Source organism: Haliaeetus albicilla, chromosome Z (assembly GCF_947461875.1).
Source record: "Haliaeetus albicilla chromosome Z, bHalAlb1.1, whole genome shotgun sequence".
NCBI classification, from domain to species: Eukaryota; Metazoa; Chordata; class Aves; order Accipitriformes; family Accipitridae; genus Haliaeetus; species Haliaeetus albicilla.
Genome location: NC_091516.1, coordinates 12,356,773 through 12,374,796, shown reverse-complemented (window position 1 = coordinate 12,374,796; position 18,024 = coordinate 12,356,773). Strand labels below are relative to the sequence as shown.

At 42.3% G+C, this 18,024-nt stretch overlaps 1 protein-coding gene across 1 annotated transcript in view; it reads left to right on the top strand.

Moving 5' to 3' along the window:
• Positions 1-18,024, top strand: part of THBS4 (thrombospondin 4) — a 40,793-nt gene that overhangs the window by 2,886 nt on the left and 19,883 nt on the right. Inside the window, exons 2-8 of the mRNA XM_069777688.1 lie at positions 1,538-1,741; positions 5,848-6,095; positions 7,191-7,296; positions 12,450-12,532; positions 13,132-13,183; positions 14,524-14,696; positions 17,826-17,963. Coding sequence (XP_069633789.1) covers positions 1,538-1,741; positions 5,848-6,095; positions 7,191-7,296; positions 12,450-12,532; positions 13,132-13,183; positions 14,524-14,696; positions 17,826-17,963 — 1,004 coding nt within the window. The remainder of the gene's footprint in view (positions 1-1,537; positions 1,742-5,847; positions 6,096-7,190; positions 7,297-12,449; positions 12,533-13,131; positions 13,184-14,523; positions 14,697-17,825; positions 17,964-18,024) is intronic.

Here is an 18,024-nt window from a genome sequence, read left to right as displayed (position 1 = left end):
AGGTCCTAATATAAGGGAATAGGGTTTCCCACACGGCTGTGGGTTGGTCTGTGCGCCCATATGATTGTCCTCTGAGTGCTCTTCAGTCTCCTGCTTGTAGCATATGGAAACACTGGATTGGTAAGATAGCCCCATCACCTTAGTTGACGACGACAGCTTTGAGGTTGTGCTCGGTAGAAAAGACTCGTCTGCAATGGTCTGCCATTTTTTGGCCTGGGAAGCTAAACTTAGTGGTACAACCGTGGGCTCGAATCAAGGTAAGCTGCAATGTGCTGTCATGTGCTTTTGCTGTCTGCCTGGTGTTAGGGCTCTTCTCTGGTGGAAGCTCTACAGTATTGTGCTGGTATGGGAGAAAAATATGGCCCAGCTATGATAGGCCTATGGAGTGGCAGTGGTATAAAATGGCTAAATATACCCATATATGTAAATAACACTTGTGCATAGTCATTTATCAGATGTTATTGGAAGGGTATTTTATATATATATATATACACACACACACACTGCTTTAATAGCAGTGGGTTGAAATAGGAGATTATCAAGAAACCTAGTGGAATAGTTTATTGAGTTTGGAGACATCATAGATTTAGGCTCATGGAGAAAACACCCGGTTTGTTGTTTCAGTGCCATAAGGGGGGTAGCTGACACATATGAGTATAATCTTAGACTCTTTACTGATGCATCATGCAAAAATTAAAAGAAAAATTTGAAACAGCTTTCACTATGCCTTCAGGTTATTTTTTTTGTCAGGCCTGTCCTTCTTTGTTATCTGTGCCAGAAGGGAAAGATGAATCTTATTTATGTAATATATATCTTCTCAGAAGTCAGTGAAGTGAGAAGGAGGTTATGAACTTCATATTGCTTACCTGGCTTTTTAGCATTCTAATTGGTGCCCTGCAAATACCATCAAAATGGTTCTTAGGATAAGTACACTGGAAATATGTCTGAAAATTTTGATGCTGGATCCTCAACCAATTGAAATGTGAACCCAAGCATCTGAATTTATGAAAGCAGAAACAAGTTAAAAAGGTTTCTGTTGAGGTGCATCCTCAGAAGAGAAGAATTTTAGACATCTACCTGAAAATATTTGAGTACCTCAATTTGAAGACTAGATATTTCTATGTCAGTAATTTATCAATAATTCCTTTTTTAAAAAAGTTGCTAAGAGATAATCAGTTGCAACACAATCTATATGATATTTTGATAAAATCATGGAATAGTTTTGGTTGGAAGAGACCTTTAAAGATCATCTAGTCCAATCCCCCTGCCATGGGCAAGGACATCTTTCACTAGATCAGGTTGCTTAAGATGTACCTGCTAATGCCAGGGAGGTTGGACTAGATCTTTAAAGATGATCTTCATACTGGTAATTTTTGTGGTCATATTATTTATTTTAGGTAGGACAACTTGGGTTCATTTTAAAGTATCCACATGGAAATAGTGAAGAGTGCACAATCTTCAGTGGGTGGCTTCAGACTACATTCTTCTTTGGTCATTATTATATATAAATTGCTGTTGAAACTTGCTTATTTTTCAGTTTTTGATCTTCTTCCGTATTCCAACAAGAGAGTGGTAACGAACTTCTTGCAACAAGCATTTGGCGATCCTGCGGTGAATGAAGTGTACTTGCTCTCAACATTCAAACTGCAGCCAAAGAGCACAGCCACCATATTTGGCCTGTATTCGCCTGCTGACAACAGCAAGTATTTTGAATTTACGGTAATGGGACGGATGAATAAAGGTGAGTTGTTTGGACTATGTAAGGGAAAACTAGTGTTGGATCCATAGTTATTGGTGTGTCACAGATGGATGTTGAAAACTGTGTGATTAACCTTTGTGCTTGAGTCATTCCTGTTGCATGCTGTCACCGCTTAGGCCCCCCCTCACAAGGGAAAAGTGTTAGTTACATCCCCTCTCGCTCCCCTTGTCTCTCCTTTCTCTCGCTGGATACTGCTCTCTCTTGGCCAGGGGAAGCTGACCTGGCAGTCAGCTGGTATCTCCACTCTGCCATGGCACTTGCTCTGAGCAATGCTGAGAAAAGAGTCAATTTCTTTTTTCTTTTCTTTTCTTTTTCCCCTTGGGACAATCACTGGTTCTGATTACTCAGGAATGTGAGGGACACATGCACATGCCGCCTCATGCATATGAAAGGCAGGTTCTTGTTCTGCTGACCCTGGAGGTTAGATGTGACTATGCAAGACAAACATTCCTAGCACTTACGGGATCTTCTGGGTGAATTAAAGTGTTTGTTCTCTGTTTATTGAAATTAGTTAACCAGGATTCAGAGTAGGAACTTCAGCAGACTTTTAGAAATGGAGAGCTTTTGTTACTCTGTAGACCAGATCTAGGATATATTGCAACTTCAAGGTTCAGCGAAAAATTGTCGAATAATGTAAATTATTGTTGCTACATTGACTTCACCACTGCTATGATAATTTGCTGCTGCAAACGTTGTAATCAGGCAGCTGAGTCCAATATACTGAGAAACTCTACTGAGAAATTTCAGTTTATACATAGGAAAATTATTCTATATGCGAAAGAAAAGCACATCTTTTGCTTGGAAAATATAGGGGAATGAGTTAGATAAAACACTGGTAGTTTTATCAGGTCTGCCACAATCCTTCTGAGTTCGGGGAAGAAGAACTTCTGTGCTATGTGTGTGTTGGGTGTAGTTAAGATGTGGTCACACAGCCTTATCAGCATCATACAATTCCTAACACTGACTTACCTAATTGCTAAATAAATGATAGATCACACATACTCCCTCTCTCCCTCTCACACACACACAATTGTGTGTGCAAATGTTATATATAAGAATGCATATGTATACACACAAATATGTGTGTTTGAACATATCAAACTCTTCTCTTGATTTTCAAGAGTACCTGCATGCCTGATTGTTACTGATACGCTTTAACTAACAGACTAAAGAAGCTTTCTGGTGGAAAGTTATGTGGCTTCTTTTGGTTTTGTCCTCAGTATGTTGGTGTTGTATTTGAGAAGTATCTGTGACAGGACGGTGGCATGTACATAGGCAGCATGAAAAAAATTCTACTGTCAGTGACCAGTGTTGGGTGTATGGGGGACCTCTGTAACCTACCTGTTGTAAAGGTCTGATCAAACAGAGGGAGGCTTTTTGCAGCGAGGCGGTTCCATGGAGGTCTCTTTGCCTGCTTATTGCATTAGTGCACCTTGTTTAAGTCATATGGCAGCATGTGACTAGTAGGCAGAGTTTTCATGGGTGATTTCTCTGGAATTGTCAAGTGTGCCATATGGCTACTTCATACAGTAAGCTAAACCCCATCCAGGAGATCGTCATGTGAGCTGAGAGTATGGAGAGTGAGGGCTGTTTGTGATCCTCTCAAGACTGGAGATCATTACTTAAGTGGTGAGCCAATGTTGGCTTCTTAGCAAAATGAAGGGTCTAAATATCTACAGTTTTGGAAGGGTGCATATCTGCATAGTCCTTCCTCTGCATGGTATTTCTGCTTAAGCACCCAAATCTGATCTAAGTAGGCCAAAGCAGCCTTGGTTCTCCTTTAAAGTGTCACATTTGAGAGCTGTTTTCCAAATGGTTTGCTCATGTTCTGGTTTTGTTGTGGTATACCTGATGGTAAAATGCTCATAACACCTAAATGTTTTTAGAGCACAATCTGTTACTGGGCAACTGCTCAACTTGTTTTGGTTAGACCAACTTACTTTTCAGAGGCAAATAGCATCCATGGGTTTCTTATCCTTTTTGAATGATTGCATTACAGAACAAACAGCGGTAAGTGCATAAAAGTGATGTAACTTAACAATTCTGTGAAGCAGTTCCTATTTACTGGCAGAATTAGGAGTTTCATTGAAAATCTGTTTCTTAAACAATATGGGTGAGCCAGGTATTCTCATGAATGTCAGTGTAGAATATCGTAGCAGCAAATATGTAATGCAGGGGCTTGGATGAGTTAAATCTTATGGAGGCAGAGGCTGTGGTCCAGCAAAATCTCCCTTCAAAAGCCTACTCTACTTTACCAGATGGATATTTGGCTTTGGCTGAGGAAGGAATACTTGATCCTCCTTCCAAGCCAGACTGCTTCTTGTCCTGAAACTATTCTGGCAGGGTCTGTTCTGGGCCCTGCCACCATCTCCTCTTTCTTTCTCTAGCTTACTGCTGCGTTTGGTCACTCCGAACGCAGAGCCCAGATCCAAAGACCTTGCTTTCATATGAGCAGGCGTGGATAGCATTCATATAAGTAAAATGCCTGCAATGTACTCTGCCTTGCCAGATCTTTGAGTTTGCCAAGAAACGCTACCTTTTAGCAAGTTACTGGTGACCTCATACACCTTTGTGGAAATATGAGCGCTGGCAGTGTTTTGACATAGACAGCAGTGAAAACATTCCTGATATTGATCACAGCTGCTGAGACTTTAGCAGTAGTGTAGACTTTAAAGATGGAGACATACCCTGCCCTGCTCATGCTGGTATAAATCTGGATTCTTTTAATCATTAGACTGAGCAATTAGAAAAATAGTAGGGAGGATGTACCCAGTAACTCAGAAGGTCACTGACAAACAGAGGTATCACAGCATCAAAGAGGGTACATTAGTAGTGGAGAGGTGGGAAGATAATTTGTTAAATGAATAGAAATGGGATGAGTTCAGTAGGTGTTATTAGCTCTGAAGATGATAAGAGTTTTTCCCTCCACTATATCCACAATTTTCAGCTGACCTCATGTTAATGTAGGTGTTTCTTGAAGGTCAGAGTATTTGTGAGTTCCTACTTGATCCAACAGTAGTAGCCCTCTGTGAACTTCAAACAGATGTTCACAAGAGCCAGCACTTAACTCTTTAGGTGCCCAGCAGCTGTGCAGCTTGGCTCCTCAATGCACGTAACCATTATCATGAAGAAATAAGGCATATGCAGGCTGGTGATCAGTGGGATCTTTGAAACAAGGTCTATCTAATATTGTAGAGTAGTTATACACTGTCTAGATGCACTCAGCTCATTGCTTCTGAAGATACGCATTCGGAGAGCCAGGGAGAGATTTTGTGGAGAGAACTAGCTAGCTGGTATAAGAGATTTAGCTTGCAGATCCTAGCTTACTGATCCAATTTCCTTAGGAAAGAGACATTTTTTCAATATTACGCAGTGCATAAGAGTTTTTGTTTGCTGTTGTGTTTTTTGATGGTGCATTTTACTTCATAAAATGACAATTTGTTGCATGAATTATCAAGTAGGTCATTCACTAATGCCTTAAAAACTTGTTGAGAGGGGGCTTAGTCATCTTTAGGGGTGGAATATGTCTTTTCTGCATTATATTTTGTTTTTACTTACTATTTGTTACAGAGAAATGCAGGTTATTGGCTTGGAATCATGCTTCCTTTGGTTTCTGTAATGACACATTTGGATACAGTCAGATGGCTTCACTGAATGCAATATGCATCACTGAAACTGATTTTTCTAGTTGTACATTTCTGCTACAGAGTATTTCTAGGTCTATCAGGTAATGTACTTGCCTGCTGGCTGCAGGCTGTTTGCTACACCCTTCACCTTTACCACGTGTATTTTAGCACATTACACCCTGTAAGGTGACGTTGGTTAAGCCAGTTAGAGGCCTGGACAAAGCAGTGGAAAACGCTGCGCAGGCAGCAGTGCTTCACAAGTCATGCAAGAGTCCTGGTAATCCTGCTCTGACAGTCAATGTCCCATTTATTATTACCATTTATATCTGCATATGGGATGAATTTACAAAAGCTGACATGTGGAAAAACACCAGAGCAATTGCAGATTTCCACAGGATCTTCCTTGATCAGCCTTGGGTTATCTGCTACACTCTGATAGTCCTTCTGTGTATTTTGTACTAGTGGTGCTGCGCTATCTGAAGAGTGATGGGAGGTTGAATTCGGTGATCTTTAGCAACATTCAGCTGGCTGACGGGAAACCCCATGCTGTCATCTTGTGGCTGAGTGGCCTGCAGCAGGGATCGAGCACAATAGAGTTATATCTGGACTGCCTGCAAGTAGGTGCTATTCAGGACCTGCCAAAAGCATTTTCAGCGCTGTCTCAGAGGTCTGTGGCAGTAGAGTTGCGCACTTTCCAGGAGAAGCCACAGGTGAGTGGGAAAACTGGGAGCAGGCTGAGCACTTAGAGGGATCACCAGGGATCCTCTGGATCACTGAATCCAGACCTCAGCCCTCGCAGCAGCCAAGCTCTGTACAATGGTGCTTCAGTAATACTTGACTATTAACTTGTGAAATAAATGTAAATATAAGTTCCTTATGGAACAGGTGAAATCTTAGCTTCATTAAACCCAGTAATACTTATGCTATTAGTTTTAAACACAATTTTTAGCTTATTAAAAAAAATAAGTTACTGCCTCCCTCACTTCAGTCTGTGTGTTTCTTGGGGATTGTACTTCTTGCAAGGACTTAGCTGATACAGTAAGTGCAGCTCTTCATCAGCTTCTTACAGCTGTTCAGTATGAGCAATGCTTGGCTATGTATGTGGCTTTCCTCTTCATGATAAGCCACATGGGCTAAAAAGACAAAAGAAGGGGGCAACTCAGCTGGTGTGAGAGTCCAACCCCTATCTATTTGACTACAATAGCTTTTCCTCCTTTGTCTGCGAGGTTGGCTTAGCTTCCTTTCATCTCTGTATCAGCAGTCCAAGGTAAACAGTATCTTCCACAAGCATCTTCCATCATCATTAATGCAAAATATGCATTAGAAGGTGCAAAGGCATTCTGCCCCCAAGGTTGCCCCCTTGTTTCGTTTCACTGCAGGCTTGAAAATGAGCCTGTTTATATGGAGAATCATTGAGGTGCCCACATTCCTGACCTGTTTGAGGGGCGGACAAAGTGGGGAAAACTGCTTTGGATTCAGTTCAACAACAACAAAAAATCATTCTTATATGCCATGGATATAAAAATGTGTGAACTTCCTGGTATGTGAGATCCTATGAATTGGAATAGTAAACAAAAAAATTTCAAAATAAAACCATAGCTATGTGAAAATCTGCAAGGCAAAGATTAGGGATTTTATTGAGGTTCAGATGGTGATGGGTGGTCCTGAAGGAGTGAGTGTATAGGAGCCCTGCATGCTTAGGAAATGGACAACCACTTTAGAAGATTAATTTACTTTGTCTGATATTTCACATTTTTTCCATTGTTGTACCAGAATTGTGAGCTCTGTTTTTCTTGTGAGTCCAGGATACACTAGATGAGCTGAAGCTGGTAACTGGAGGAACGCTTGCCCAAGTGGGAAACCTGCAGGATTGTTTTCTTCAACAAATTGAGCCTGTTCCTCAGTACACTGGTAAGGTCTGCAACCAGAAGTTAACATTCTTCCTTAGGATATCAGTGCAAAGAAGCTAGTGTGATGAATATTAAAGAATAATAAATATTTGGAGAAGCTGTATAGACAATTAATAACAATTGTTTGACTGAGTTACAACCATGATAATTTCCTGTAAATGTTTTAGAAACAGCTCAGTTTGGAGAGAGAATGGTCACTGCTGCTGATGATAAAGCAATGAGGAGTTGTCCTAGTGAAGGAGGAGTCTGTAATGATTAAAAGAGGCTTTTTAGCCTAATTTGGAAGACAAACTTTTGTGATTGTGACCTGCTTGTGTCAGCTTAATAATATTTTAAGTATTCAAATTGCAGACAATTGCAGGCAGGAGGTAGTCCTAAGTGTGATATGCTGCTACAGGCTTTATGAAAACAGGTAGATGGACAGAGTAGCAAGACCTATCAATGCACTTATCCACATGGCCAGTATTCATCTCTTGTTGATCACTGGAGTGTCCCAAAGAGGGGAGGAACAAGGTGTAAAGAAGGACACAGGAGACTGCAGAGCATGTTGGTGCTATGGCTACAGAGCCTGTGGGTCTGCGTGGGAAAAGCCTTTACAAGGCAGCCAGTAGTCCTGCTGCAAGTTAGCTGAGCCTTTTGTCACCTGCTGGTCTGGAAATCTGCTCCAAACCCAATTCTTTTTTTGCCTGTGCTGGGCATTGTGGAGACTGAGCTGGGAACAGGGAGGAAAGGAAAGAGCTGAGGCTACTGGGATTCCTGCAGGTCGCCAGGGGCTGGGTGCAATCCCCTGTGATGGGTGAGGGTGCTCTCTAACCTCTCCACACAGCAAACCTGGGATAGACTGCCCCATCTGTACCCCTTCCTAGTCCCTGTCTATCTGCCTTCTGCTGCAGGTGTGAGGGAGAAGAATGGGTTCACCCTGTGCTTGTAATATGTTAGTATGTGGCAACCATGGGGAAAAAAAGTGACTTCAAGGTTTGAAATAGGATCCATGAGAAGTTCTCTCTCTTATACCCTTCCTGCCACCCCTGCCAAACCCAACCCTGCAGCATTGCTACTTTTGATTAGAATAGAGACAAGGTACACAAATTTTATATGAAAGCACCCTGGGTCCATTACATGAATATAGGCATCAGTGGTGTGCAGTAATAACAGAATCTGTTTTGCCTTTTAGCTGTGTAAATACTCAGTTGCATATGCTTCTGTTTTATTGCTTCTTAACATATGTACACCTAGGCAAAAAATAGAGTTTTATCATGAAAGGTCTCTCTTTTTCCCTAAATCAACAGGCATTTGCACATAGAAGGAAAGGGTAATCCAGTGTTTCCTCCTGGGAAAACTCACAGCTCCGAGTCAGCTTTCCAGATTGAAAGCTTGCAGCTTTCTCATTTGGAAATTTTTGCTCATTAATCAATAATGCAAATGGTAGTAATACAGAGAGATATTGTCTCTCCCTGGCTGCCTCTGCTTGGCTGAGCTTCTCAAATTCAGTTGCTTATAACCTTCAAGTGGAATTAGTATAATAATAATAATAATAGTAAACCTCACATGGCTATATTCAAAGTCCACATAGTCAAATCCACCAAAGGAAAAGGTGCAAATGTTCCAACAACAATATTAATTCAGCTGCCTTGCACTTTGTATATGCTTCATGATGCCCTTTTACAGGAGCAATATATCAGATAACCACAATTTTGCCTTCAGCCAGAAAAAGCTGGAATGCAAATGCTTAGCTGTAGCTGTGCATAGGGGTGTGACACCTATGCACCTTGGTAAAAGCATGCGTTTTCATACTAGTTGGAAAATACTTGCGAGATCTTTGGACTCAAGTAACTGTACGTGGCTTTGACTGTGTGCCTGGTCATTGCTCACTGTTGCGGCAGCAGCATTCCCTCTCACCCTCTGTGAGGCTGAGACACCTAAGAAGTGTAGATGAGAATATGATGATCAGACAGAGGTTGAACATGTATATCTGGATCTTCCTATGTGGGTAGGAAAATACAGTGCAAGATACACTGGGTTTGGTAGATGAAATTAGTATGCTGCATGTAATCATCATCATGAAATCATTCAGGTCAGAAGGGATCTTTGGAGGTCATCTAGTTCACGTAGGGTACCTGAACCTGACATAGTGTAAAAAAAAAATACCTGCGTTGCACCAGATCAAAGATTCTTTTAACCTAGCTACTGTTAGAGACAGTGTGCCAATATAGACCCAAGGGCAAGAGTGTAAGACAGTGGAGTTACAGTGTGCATTTCCCTGAATGCTTTCCTTTTCTCCAGCAGTTCCTGGTATACAACGCTCTTGAATGAGAGTCTTTTGTGTTTTGTACTCGATACGTGTTTCCTTCCATGGATCTGTCCAGTCAGTTTCGAATGCATGATCAAGAATGCCTCCTGGCAAGAAGTTAATCACATGTCTGAGGAGATACCTCCTTCTGTTTACTTCAAACCTGCCTCTTTGTAATTCCATGTGCAACTTGCATATGCGACTTCTTTGGTGGAGGATTATGGGCTGACAGGAAACTGTTCTCATCACCCATCATCCATACTTTAATCATGGCTGGATCTCTGGCCAAGCAACCACAATCTCTTTGAATGACACTTCAGGAGTCTGACTTTGCTGGATGGCGGCAAGTGGGGTGCTTGAACCAGTATTGCTCCCAAGAGAGCTAGAAGTATCTATGAGGCATTTCACTGTGGCCTGCAATTACACAAGCTAGTGTTTGTATGTTTGCCCTGCCTGGGCCAATTAGCTGTGCAACAAGCTGATCTCCTGCTCTAAATCCAAGGCCCTGTACTGGAACATGTTGCTCAGAGATGCTGTGGATGCCCCATCATTGGAAGTGTTTGAAGTCACATTGGATGGGGCTTTGAGCAACCTGACCTAGTGAAACATGCCCCTGCCATGGTAAGGGGGTTGGACTAGATGATCTTTAAAGGTCTTTTCCAACCCAAACCATGTTATGATTCTATACTGCAAGGTCCTGGGAAGAGAAAGACAGAGTAGCTTCCTGACACGACCTCAGGCTCACAGAGAATAAGCATGCTAAGGGACTTCGGTTCCCTGTTGGACAGTTATTGTTCAGCTCTGTCTCTGAGTTTAATTATTGCTGTGAAAGCCATTCTGTTGCTTAGGTTATTACTGACTCTAGAGTATAGAGCTAGGGACTAGTTGAACTGGGGAGTTGCTTCAGTAGGTGGGGTATGGATGAGAGAGACTATATGGTAGGACCAGATAACGGTATAGCTTCAGGCTGTACCTTCTGCTTACCCTGCTTATTCCTGGGAAAAGCCACCCCACGATATACTGTGAACCAACAGCTCCCTGAAAGGCCTCTCTGAGTTCTTACCACTGATCACTGGTCATTCTGCTGCAGGTGGGGCCTACCGTAGGACTTGGCTTTAAATGGAAGAGGGAAAAAAAAACAACTTTGGGGAGTCAATCATCTGTTTCTGCTCTGCTGTCTACATTTGCAAACAGGACATGTAGTTCATGGCAGTATAACCTTTTAGTCCACCTTAAAGTTTAACAATCTGCAAAACATAACTGTATGGAATAGATCTGGTTTTGATTTAGATGCTAGCCAACAAACAGTATCTGAAATCTTGAGAATTTTTTTTCAGATCTCAATCAATAGAGCTTAAACCATTCTTTGTTTAAAAAAACCAAGCAAAACAAGAACAGACCCCAGCATCTGTCCCAACAGCCTGCGTGCCAAGTTCCGCTATGGGATTCTGAAATACCCATGATATTAAGTCCTGCTGCCTTCCTCCCAAATAAAAATAAGACAAGGTTGGGACTAGAACAGAGGCAGGTTCTGGAACAGGTGGTTCCTGAGTCTTTAAACTGGTTCAGTGTTTTGATGATAAAATCTGAAATTAAGAAAACGTAGTATGTGAGGAGTTGGACAGTTCCCGCTAGAATGTTTGGAAACAGTTAGACATGCTTTGAAGTACAAAACAATGAGGTAAACATTAAGAAAAGCATTTTTTCATATAAGCTTTCAATACTCACAAAAGTAGCACATGAATAAACCTCCCTGAAGCTATTGGACATAATATCAAAATATCCTGCCTGCTCAGAACCTAAAAAATCATGTATTTGTGAAATTTGTTTTGACATACAGACTTAGAGAAGTAAACAAATAACTGCTCAAGAGAGCTACAAACTCGGAAGTGAGCTACAAACAGAAACTACTACAAGCTACTGTGCTACTAAACATGCTCTCTGCTTCTCCTCTGTCACTGGGTCAAAACTAATGTTTCGTTTAACGGATAAGAGTCTCATGTGAAGATCCTGGGTTGGTTCTGGTCCTTCCTCATAGCTCATTACAGATGTAACTTTGGTCTTGTCTCAGAGGTCTTTAATTTGTTAGTTGGTATTGAGGACTGGCTTTGGTGTGAGTTCATAGCACATTGAGTAGATGTTTTGTGGTCACTACAAACTCTGCGCCCCCCAGAAGCAAATGCAGCCATTAAACTTGTGTACAGTGTGATGAGCTGCCTTTTGGAAGAAAAGCCAAATGACTGTCACAGGTATTAAATGCGCTGTTTTCGTCAGAGCAGGCACTCTTGATGCATGGTCAGAGCTGCATAGTGAGCTTGCTCAGAAAGCAGGGCAACTTCACTTTGAAAAGTGTGCAGGAATCCATTCTGGTGACATGGATTACACTTATGGAGGGTGACTATCCATTGCATGCAGGGATACATCATGCGCCGGCCTTGCCCCCTGTCCCAAATGCGTTATCACAAAACCCCAGTCTTGAAATCCTGAGGTTTCTCTTAGGGTTGCAGGTCTCAGGCCTGGGGGGAACTGGTAACACTGGTGGCATTAGTTGCCAGTGTTGTTAGGTCTTACTAGAGAGTCTTGACACTGAAATAGTGGTGAAAAAATCACACACTGCTTTTCTCTCTGTGGAGAGGTTTCTGCTTTGCCTGTTACTGTGGTATATAGTGGAGTTCAGTCCAGAAAAGCCTTGAGTTCATGCAAATCACTCTTTCTTTAAGGGTTCCTACAGGGCTTAAGTAACAGTAATGGCTGCCTTCCTTGGCTCTTCACAGTGTTTCCATCTTGTATTGCAGAAATTATCATGGCAAATGGAGGGGAGTTATGTGCATTGTGCACTCTTTTTCATTGCTGTTTCCCTGCAGGTGATTTTAATAGGCAGCTGATGGGTCAGATGATGCAGATGAACCAAATACTGGGAGACGTGAAAGACCTTCTCAGACAACAGGTACTGTATAAAGGCTTCAGTGTGAAATACCCCAAGCTTGCCACTTTTGATAGAGTCAGGGCAGAATTCATATAAGCAATAAACTCCTGGGTAGAGTTCATTGCCTCAGAGGCACAACACCATGGAGAAGAAATAACCATATAGGTCCTGGTACCCTGTGCTCATTGCGGAGGATCACTGAATGTGGAAGTGTTGGGGACTTGCTTATTCAGATCCAGAAAATCTAGTGTCTTAAGTGGGGAGGAACTAGAGTAGCCATCCTAGCCCATTGTTAGATAGAGAGAGATCTCTTGCACAGAACTGAAATTACTTTTGTACCACTTGTTGGTGAGTGTCAGAACTGGAATTGCTGGTGGCCCATGCCTTTAATTAAGCATGTCATTCTTAAAGGTCCTGTTGATGAAGACTGAACTAAAGTACAACCATTATCACTGTCCTTAATTTTATGGAGTACAAAGAGCATTTCATTTTGAGATAGAGTACCTATGTTGCATGCTTTGAGTAGCATCCTGGGGAAAAATTATGATGGTTCTTCTAGCAGCCACGTACAAACTGGAGCTGCGTGTATCCAAATAATGTTTATTGTCTATATCCTCAAGGTCAAAGAAACAACTTTTCTGAGAAATACCATAGCTGAGTGCCAAGCATGTGGTAAGTATTCCTGTTAATTGCCTGTAAAAGGCAGCCAGATGAGATGTACAGTCGTTCTAAAACTCGTATTGATTGCATCAGCTTTATGTGGTTTCTAAGAATTACTTTTTTAAAAATACTGTGTCCAAAGTTCCAGATGTATTGGACACAAGTTTAAAATAGATTTTCATTAGAGAAAAAGCTTTCCGTTTCCGTAGACATGGCAATCACGTATTGGGGGATAAAACTCCACTAAACCAAGCAGTACTACTCACCCTGTACTGTCTGTTCTCGCTCTGCCACAAAGCTGTGCCACATGTTCCTGGGGAGGGAGACATTGCCTGCCAGGTATCTCATGAACAGTCTTAGTAGGACAAGGGAGGAATCATGCTCTGCTTTAGCTGGTATTGTCGGTCTAAGGAAGATCCTCTGCAGTCCTTCTGATTCTGAGTAGGCAGTCACTGGTTAACAGCAGTAAGACCCAAAAGATGGTCTCCATCTTTTCACTAAATGGAAGAAATAAGTGCTTTCCCAAATGCCACTGCATAGCCCTCCTACACAACTGACAATCAGGACACATATGCACTCAGTATAAAAACCAAAATACTCCTTCACTGAGTGGGGCAAAAGGCCTTAAACTCATCAGCCCTTTTAGTTATTTCTTCTCCCAGTCTGTCAGCCTCATCAAAACTCAAGTTGAGCTCCAGCCATGTAAACCTTTATGCGTAAGTGCCAAAGAAGTCATCTTTAAATCCTGCATGCATCAGTACCAAGGTTCAGCACCTGCCAGAGTCTCAGAAAACCTTGCTTTTCCTCAGGGCTGGTCTCTGTGCACCTAAGCCAGTGTACCTGCATGTCCTACTGCATGTTAGTGGGCTGCCAGCTGCTGCTGCTTCTTTCTTTATTATTTGTAGTCTGTCAGATATGCTTTTGTGAAACCATGGCACTGTTTTTCTTATGAAGTGATAGTGTTGCTGATTTAGACAGAGAAATGCCTTGTACCATCACACTCAAGTGCCTTGGGCTATCTGAGGTTGCTGGCTTTCAGAGTTTCCTCCCCTGGCCAGCAGCCGATCTGTGCTGGGACTAACCTAGCAGGAGGGCTCCCAAGTGTAGCCAGGAGAAGCACGTGGACCTAACAGAATAGCCTTAATTTCCCCTGTCTGGGGATGCAGCAAGCTGCTGGGCCATTCCCAGCATGAAGTCTCTTCAGCCACAGCACAGCTGGTAGCAGTGCAGCGCAGAACCACGAAGCCCCTGCTGTGCAGCGTCTTGGGGATCTCCTCAGAGCGCCTGCCAGCTGAAAGCCATGATGGATGTTTCTTTCAATTGCTGAAACTGTTATTCTTTCTGCATTAAAGGTTTGGGAACTGTGAATTTTCCAACTCAGCTTCCTAGGCGCAGTAAACCCAAATGTGAAGTTAATTCCTGCTTCAGGGGAGTCAGGTGCGTGGAGACAGCAGAGGGATTTCAGTGCGGCCCCTGCCCTGAAGGGCTCACGGGAAATGGAGTTACCTGCTCAGATATTGACGAGGTAAAATAGTGAGTTTCACTGAATTAAAAAAAAAAGGGGGGGGGGGAGCTAAAAAGCAACTGTTTCATACATATCAATGGATTGCTGATGCTTGCTGTCTTTAGGATTTGCTGACTGCTTGCACAGTGAATATTAATTCATTCTGATTTGATTCTACCTCTGTATTTTGCTGTTGCTGCAACTTTATGGAGGTTGTGTGTGTGAAAACTTGAAATACCCTGGTGAGTTGAGAAGTCACTTAAAGAAGTTTAATGTTTGAAAAAAAACAAAGCCCAACCAAACCAAGCTTTTGATGTAGTTGTTTCTATTCTACAAGAAGATGCAGTAGCTTCTGTTACAGGCTGCAGAAGCACTTCTTGTCACTATGGGCTTTATTTCTTTAAATTGTAGTGAACCAGCCTTGGAGACCAAAGTTTTCTCTTCAACCCAAACTGGAGCCATGTTTTCAGCCTTACCTTAAAATCTATGAAAGAAAATAAACATTTACTGTTATTGTTCCTTTTGCTTCTTTATGGTTGTGTTGAAAGCTGATAATGTCGACTTAAGTCTGTTTTTTTTCCTTGTGCGGTATGTTAGAAATTCAGAGCTTGCTTGTATTGAGGACTGAGTTAATAAATTTACAATATCTTAAACAATTAAGTAAAACCTGTGTTAATTGGAATGTGACACTAACTCAGAACACAAAAACCAAAACCACTTACAGCTTCACCGCATTTTTTCTGTGTGGTGATTTTTGCCATTACTCTTTGGTGAGTTTTGTGGAAAAGCACCTGCATATAGTACATTAGGGAGCCAGGAGAATTAGGTCATTAACTGTGCCTGTGGATAACACGGTACTACCAATGTACCTGCCTAATGATGTAAAACAGCAAAAGCAATTCCTTTTTTCTCCTTCTTAGCCAACAGGAGATGTTCTTTGACTGCTCCTTTGGTTAACTCCCTCCTGTAGGCTATCAGCAGACAGCATGCAATGTGCCCAACTTCTATCTGTCTGTGGAAAACACCGTGGAGAGAAAGTGGGTTAAGTGTGGCAGTTTCCTGATTTTTAGGTGATGTCTTTTGTTTTGCCTGACGTGACATGGACTGTGTCTGCTGCAACAGAAGGTGCAAAAACTGGAGGTGAAGCTCTGAAATGTGAATGCAAGAAGTGAAGCTGAGACAGCTGTGGCAAATTTCATGCCACAGACAACATTGGTGAGAGACTCAAGCCAGCCTAGGTGGAGCCCACCAGTATGGACGGGTTCCACCTCTTGAGCCATACCCAGACTGAGGCAGACCATGGCAATAATCTCCTCCCTGCCATTTTCAGGGTTGGAGCAACTCTATCCATGACAGCAGTGGTGGGAAAACAAACCAAGACTGATCTGTATTGTCCTGACATTAACATAGTTTTCTGTGAGCATTCAGGCTCTGCCACTGGAGACTGACGTGCCTTCATGTTCCTGCAACCACTCCACATAGCAGACCTGATCTCACATTAGAAACAGCAAGGAAATTTTGCCAAAATGGTATCACAGAGATACAGTCTTGCTTATATGAGGTCTTCACATGGATGCTGTTATTAAAATGCCACCTAGTCTGGTGTGGTTTTGTTCACCAGTAAACATCTCCTTTAACAGCTGGATTTTCACTAATGGTTGCGCAGAGGAGAAAAAAAGAGATAATAAATGGCAATAGCTTTTCATTGTCTAATAAGAGGGGATGGGTCATATTATTTGTTTTCCTGAGTTAGCTGAGGCTAAGAAGGAAAGTAATTTTTTTTTTTTAAACCTCTTCAGCAATCTCATCTGGGGAGCACTTTTCTACTGTATAAACTATTTCTGTATTTCCTAATAACTGGCATTTAAAAAGAAGTTAATGTACAAATTCTGATAAAGACAAATCTAGAAGCTTCCTCACTAAGAGCTGCTATCATCTTTTCTGAGGCTGTTAGCATTTCTGCAATATGCTCCCTTATTCATTACCAATTTGAAGACATTACTTTTACATACTGATGCCTGTATCTTGGGAGCTGCAGCTCTGCTCTGTGTATGGTGTAATTTGAGTGCCCTCTGCTGCCTACAATACAAAAGCCGTAGCAAATAAGGAGCACAAAATGTCTGTCCTACATTTTACATTTTCCTTATGCTCGTGGACCTACTTCTAACAAATCTCTGTCAAACATGCTTTGATATTAAACATACCTTTTCTTGCTCCCTTGTGTGTGTGTTTGGTTACAAGTTGTATGTTTGTTGTAGGTGGATATCTTTTGGCTTGTTCTCCCTCCATCTTGAGGATGTTTTTCTGTTAGCTGGGGGGGGGGGGGGGGGGGGATGGCGTATTTTTAAAACTCTTCTATATTTCTTTCTCATGTTTCTTATTTATTGTTGGCTTTGAGCCATATGCAGCATTATGGCATGCTGATGTTTTCAGTACTCTTACAAATACTACCTAACAGCTAGTGTTGATATTGGAGAGGCAGTAATGCATGATGTGGTTCCCAAACTGGCACCCACAAGGCCAGTGAAATGTGTTACAGCTGTTCCGTATAACCACCTGAGGCAATGAAGCGAATTTTGTCTTCAGGCCAAGGGTGATGCTGTGGGCATGTGGTGTTTTGGGAGAAGTGCTGAGGGTTGTCTGTGGGCCTCTGGTTTAGAAATGTGTGGGTGCCACTGACACATCCCTGCTCATCTGGCTCATGTTTGGGTTACTTCTGGCTATGAGATTTGCCCAAATATAAATGAGGGGAAATGCTGCTGCCACTTCTGTGTGTACAAAACAGGACCATTTGGTGGGTTGGAGTTACACGGCTTTCCTGATATTGTGGTCTGGACCCTTCCAGGAGGCTCTCAGCCTCCAAGGGAGATAAACCTGCCCAGCAAAAGGATGGATTGGGGATCAGAGTTTAGGGCATCAACTGCAGGCTATAATGGAAGATTGCAAATGTTGCTTAAATTACAGAGATAGCTGAAGACCTTCTGGGGTCAGAAATACCTGCAGAGACTGTTTCCTCTGTAAGCCAGCTCTGAACAGAAGACATACAGACATTGCATGTCGCATTGCCTTTGACTGAGAGGTGTGTGCACATATTCAGAGTCTGGATGTTACTGAAGCACAAACGTGCTCGGTTCATTTCTTTCTTTGCAGTGTCGTTACAACCCTTGCTTCCCTGGAGTACGATGTGTGAACACTGCTCCAGGTTTCCGATGTGAGACCTGTCCCCCAGGATATACAGGACAAACTGTGCAAGGGGTAGGAGTGAGCTACGCCAAGAGCAATAAGCAGGTGAGTGGCAGCATCCCTGTGGCAACCGCCATTGCAAGGTGCTGGTTTATATCAATGCATC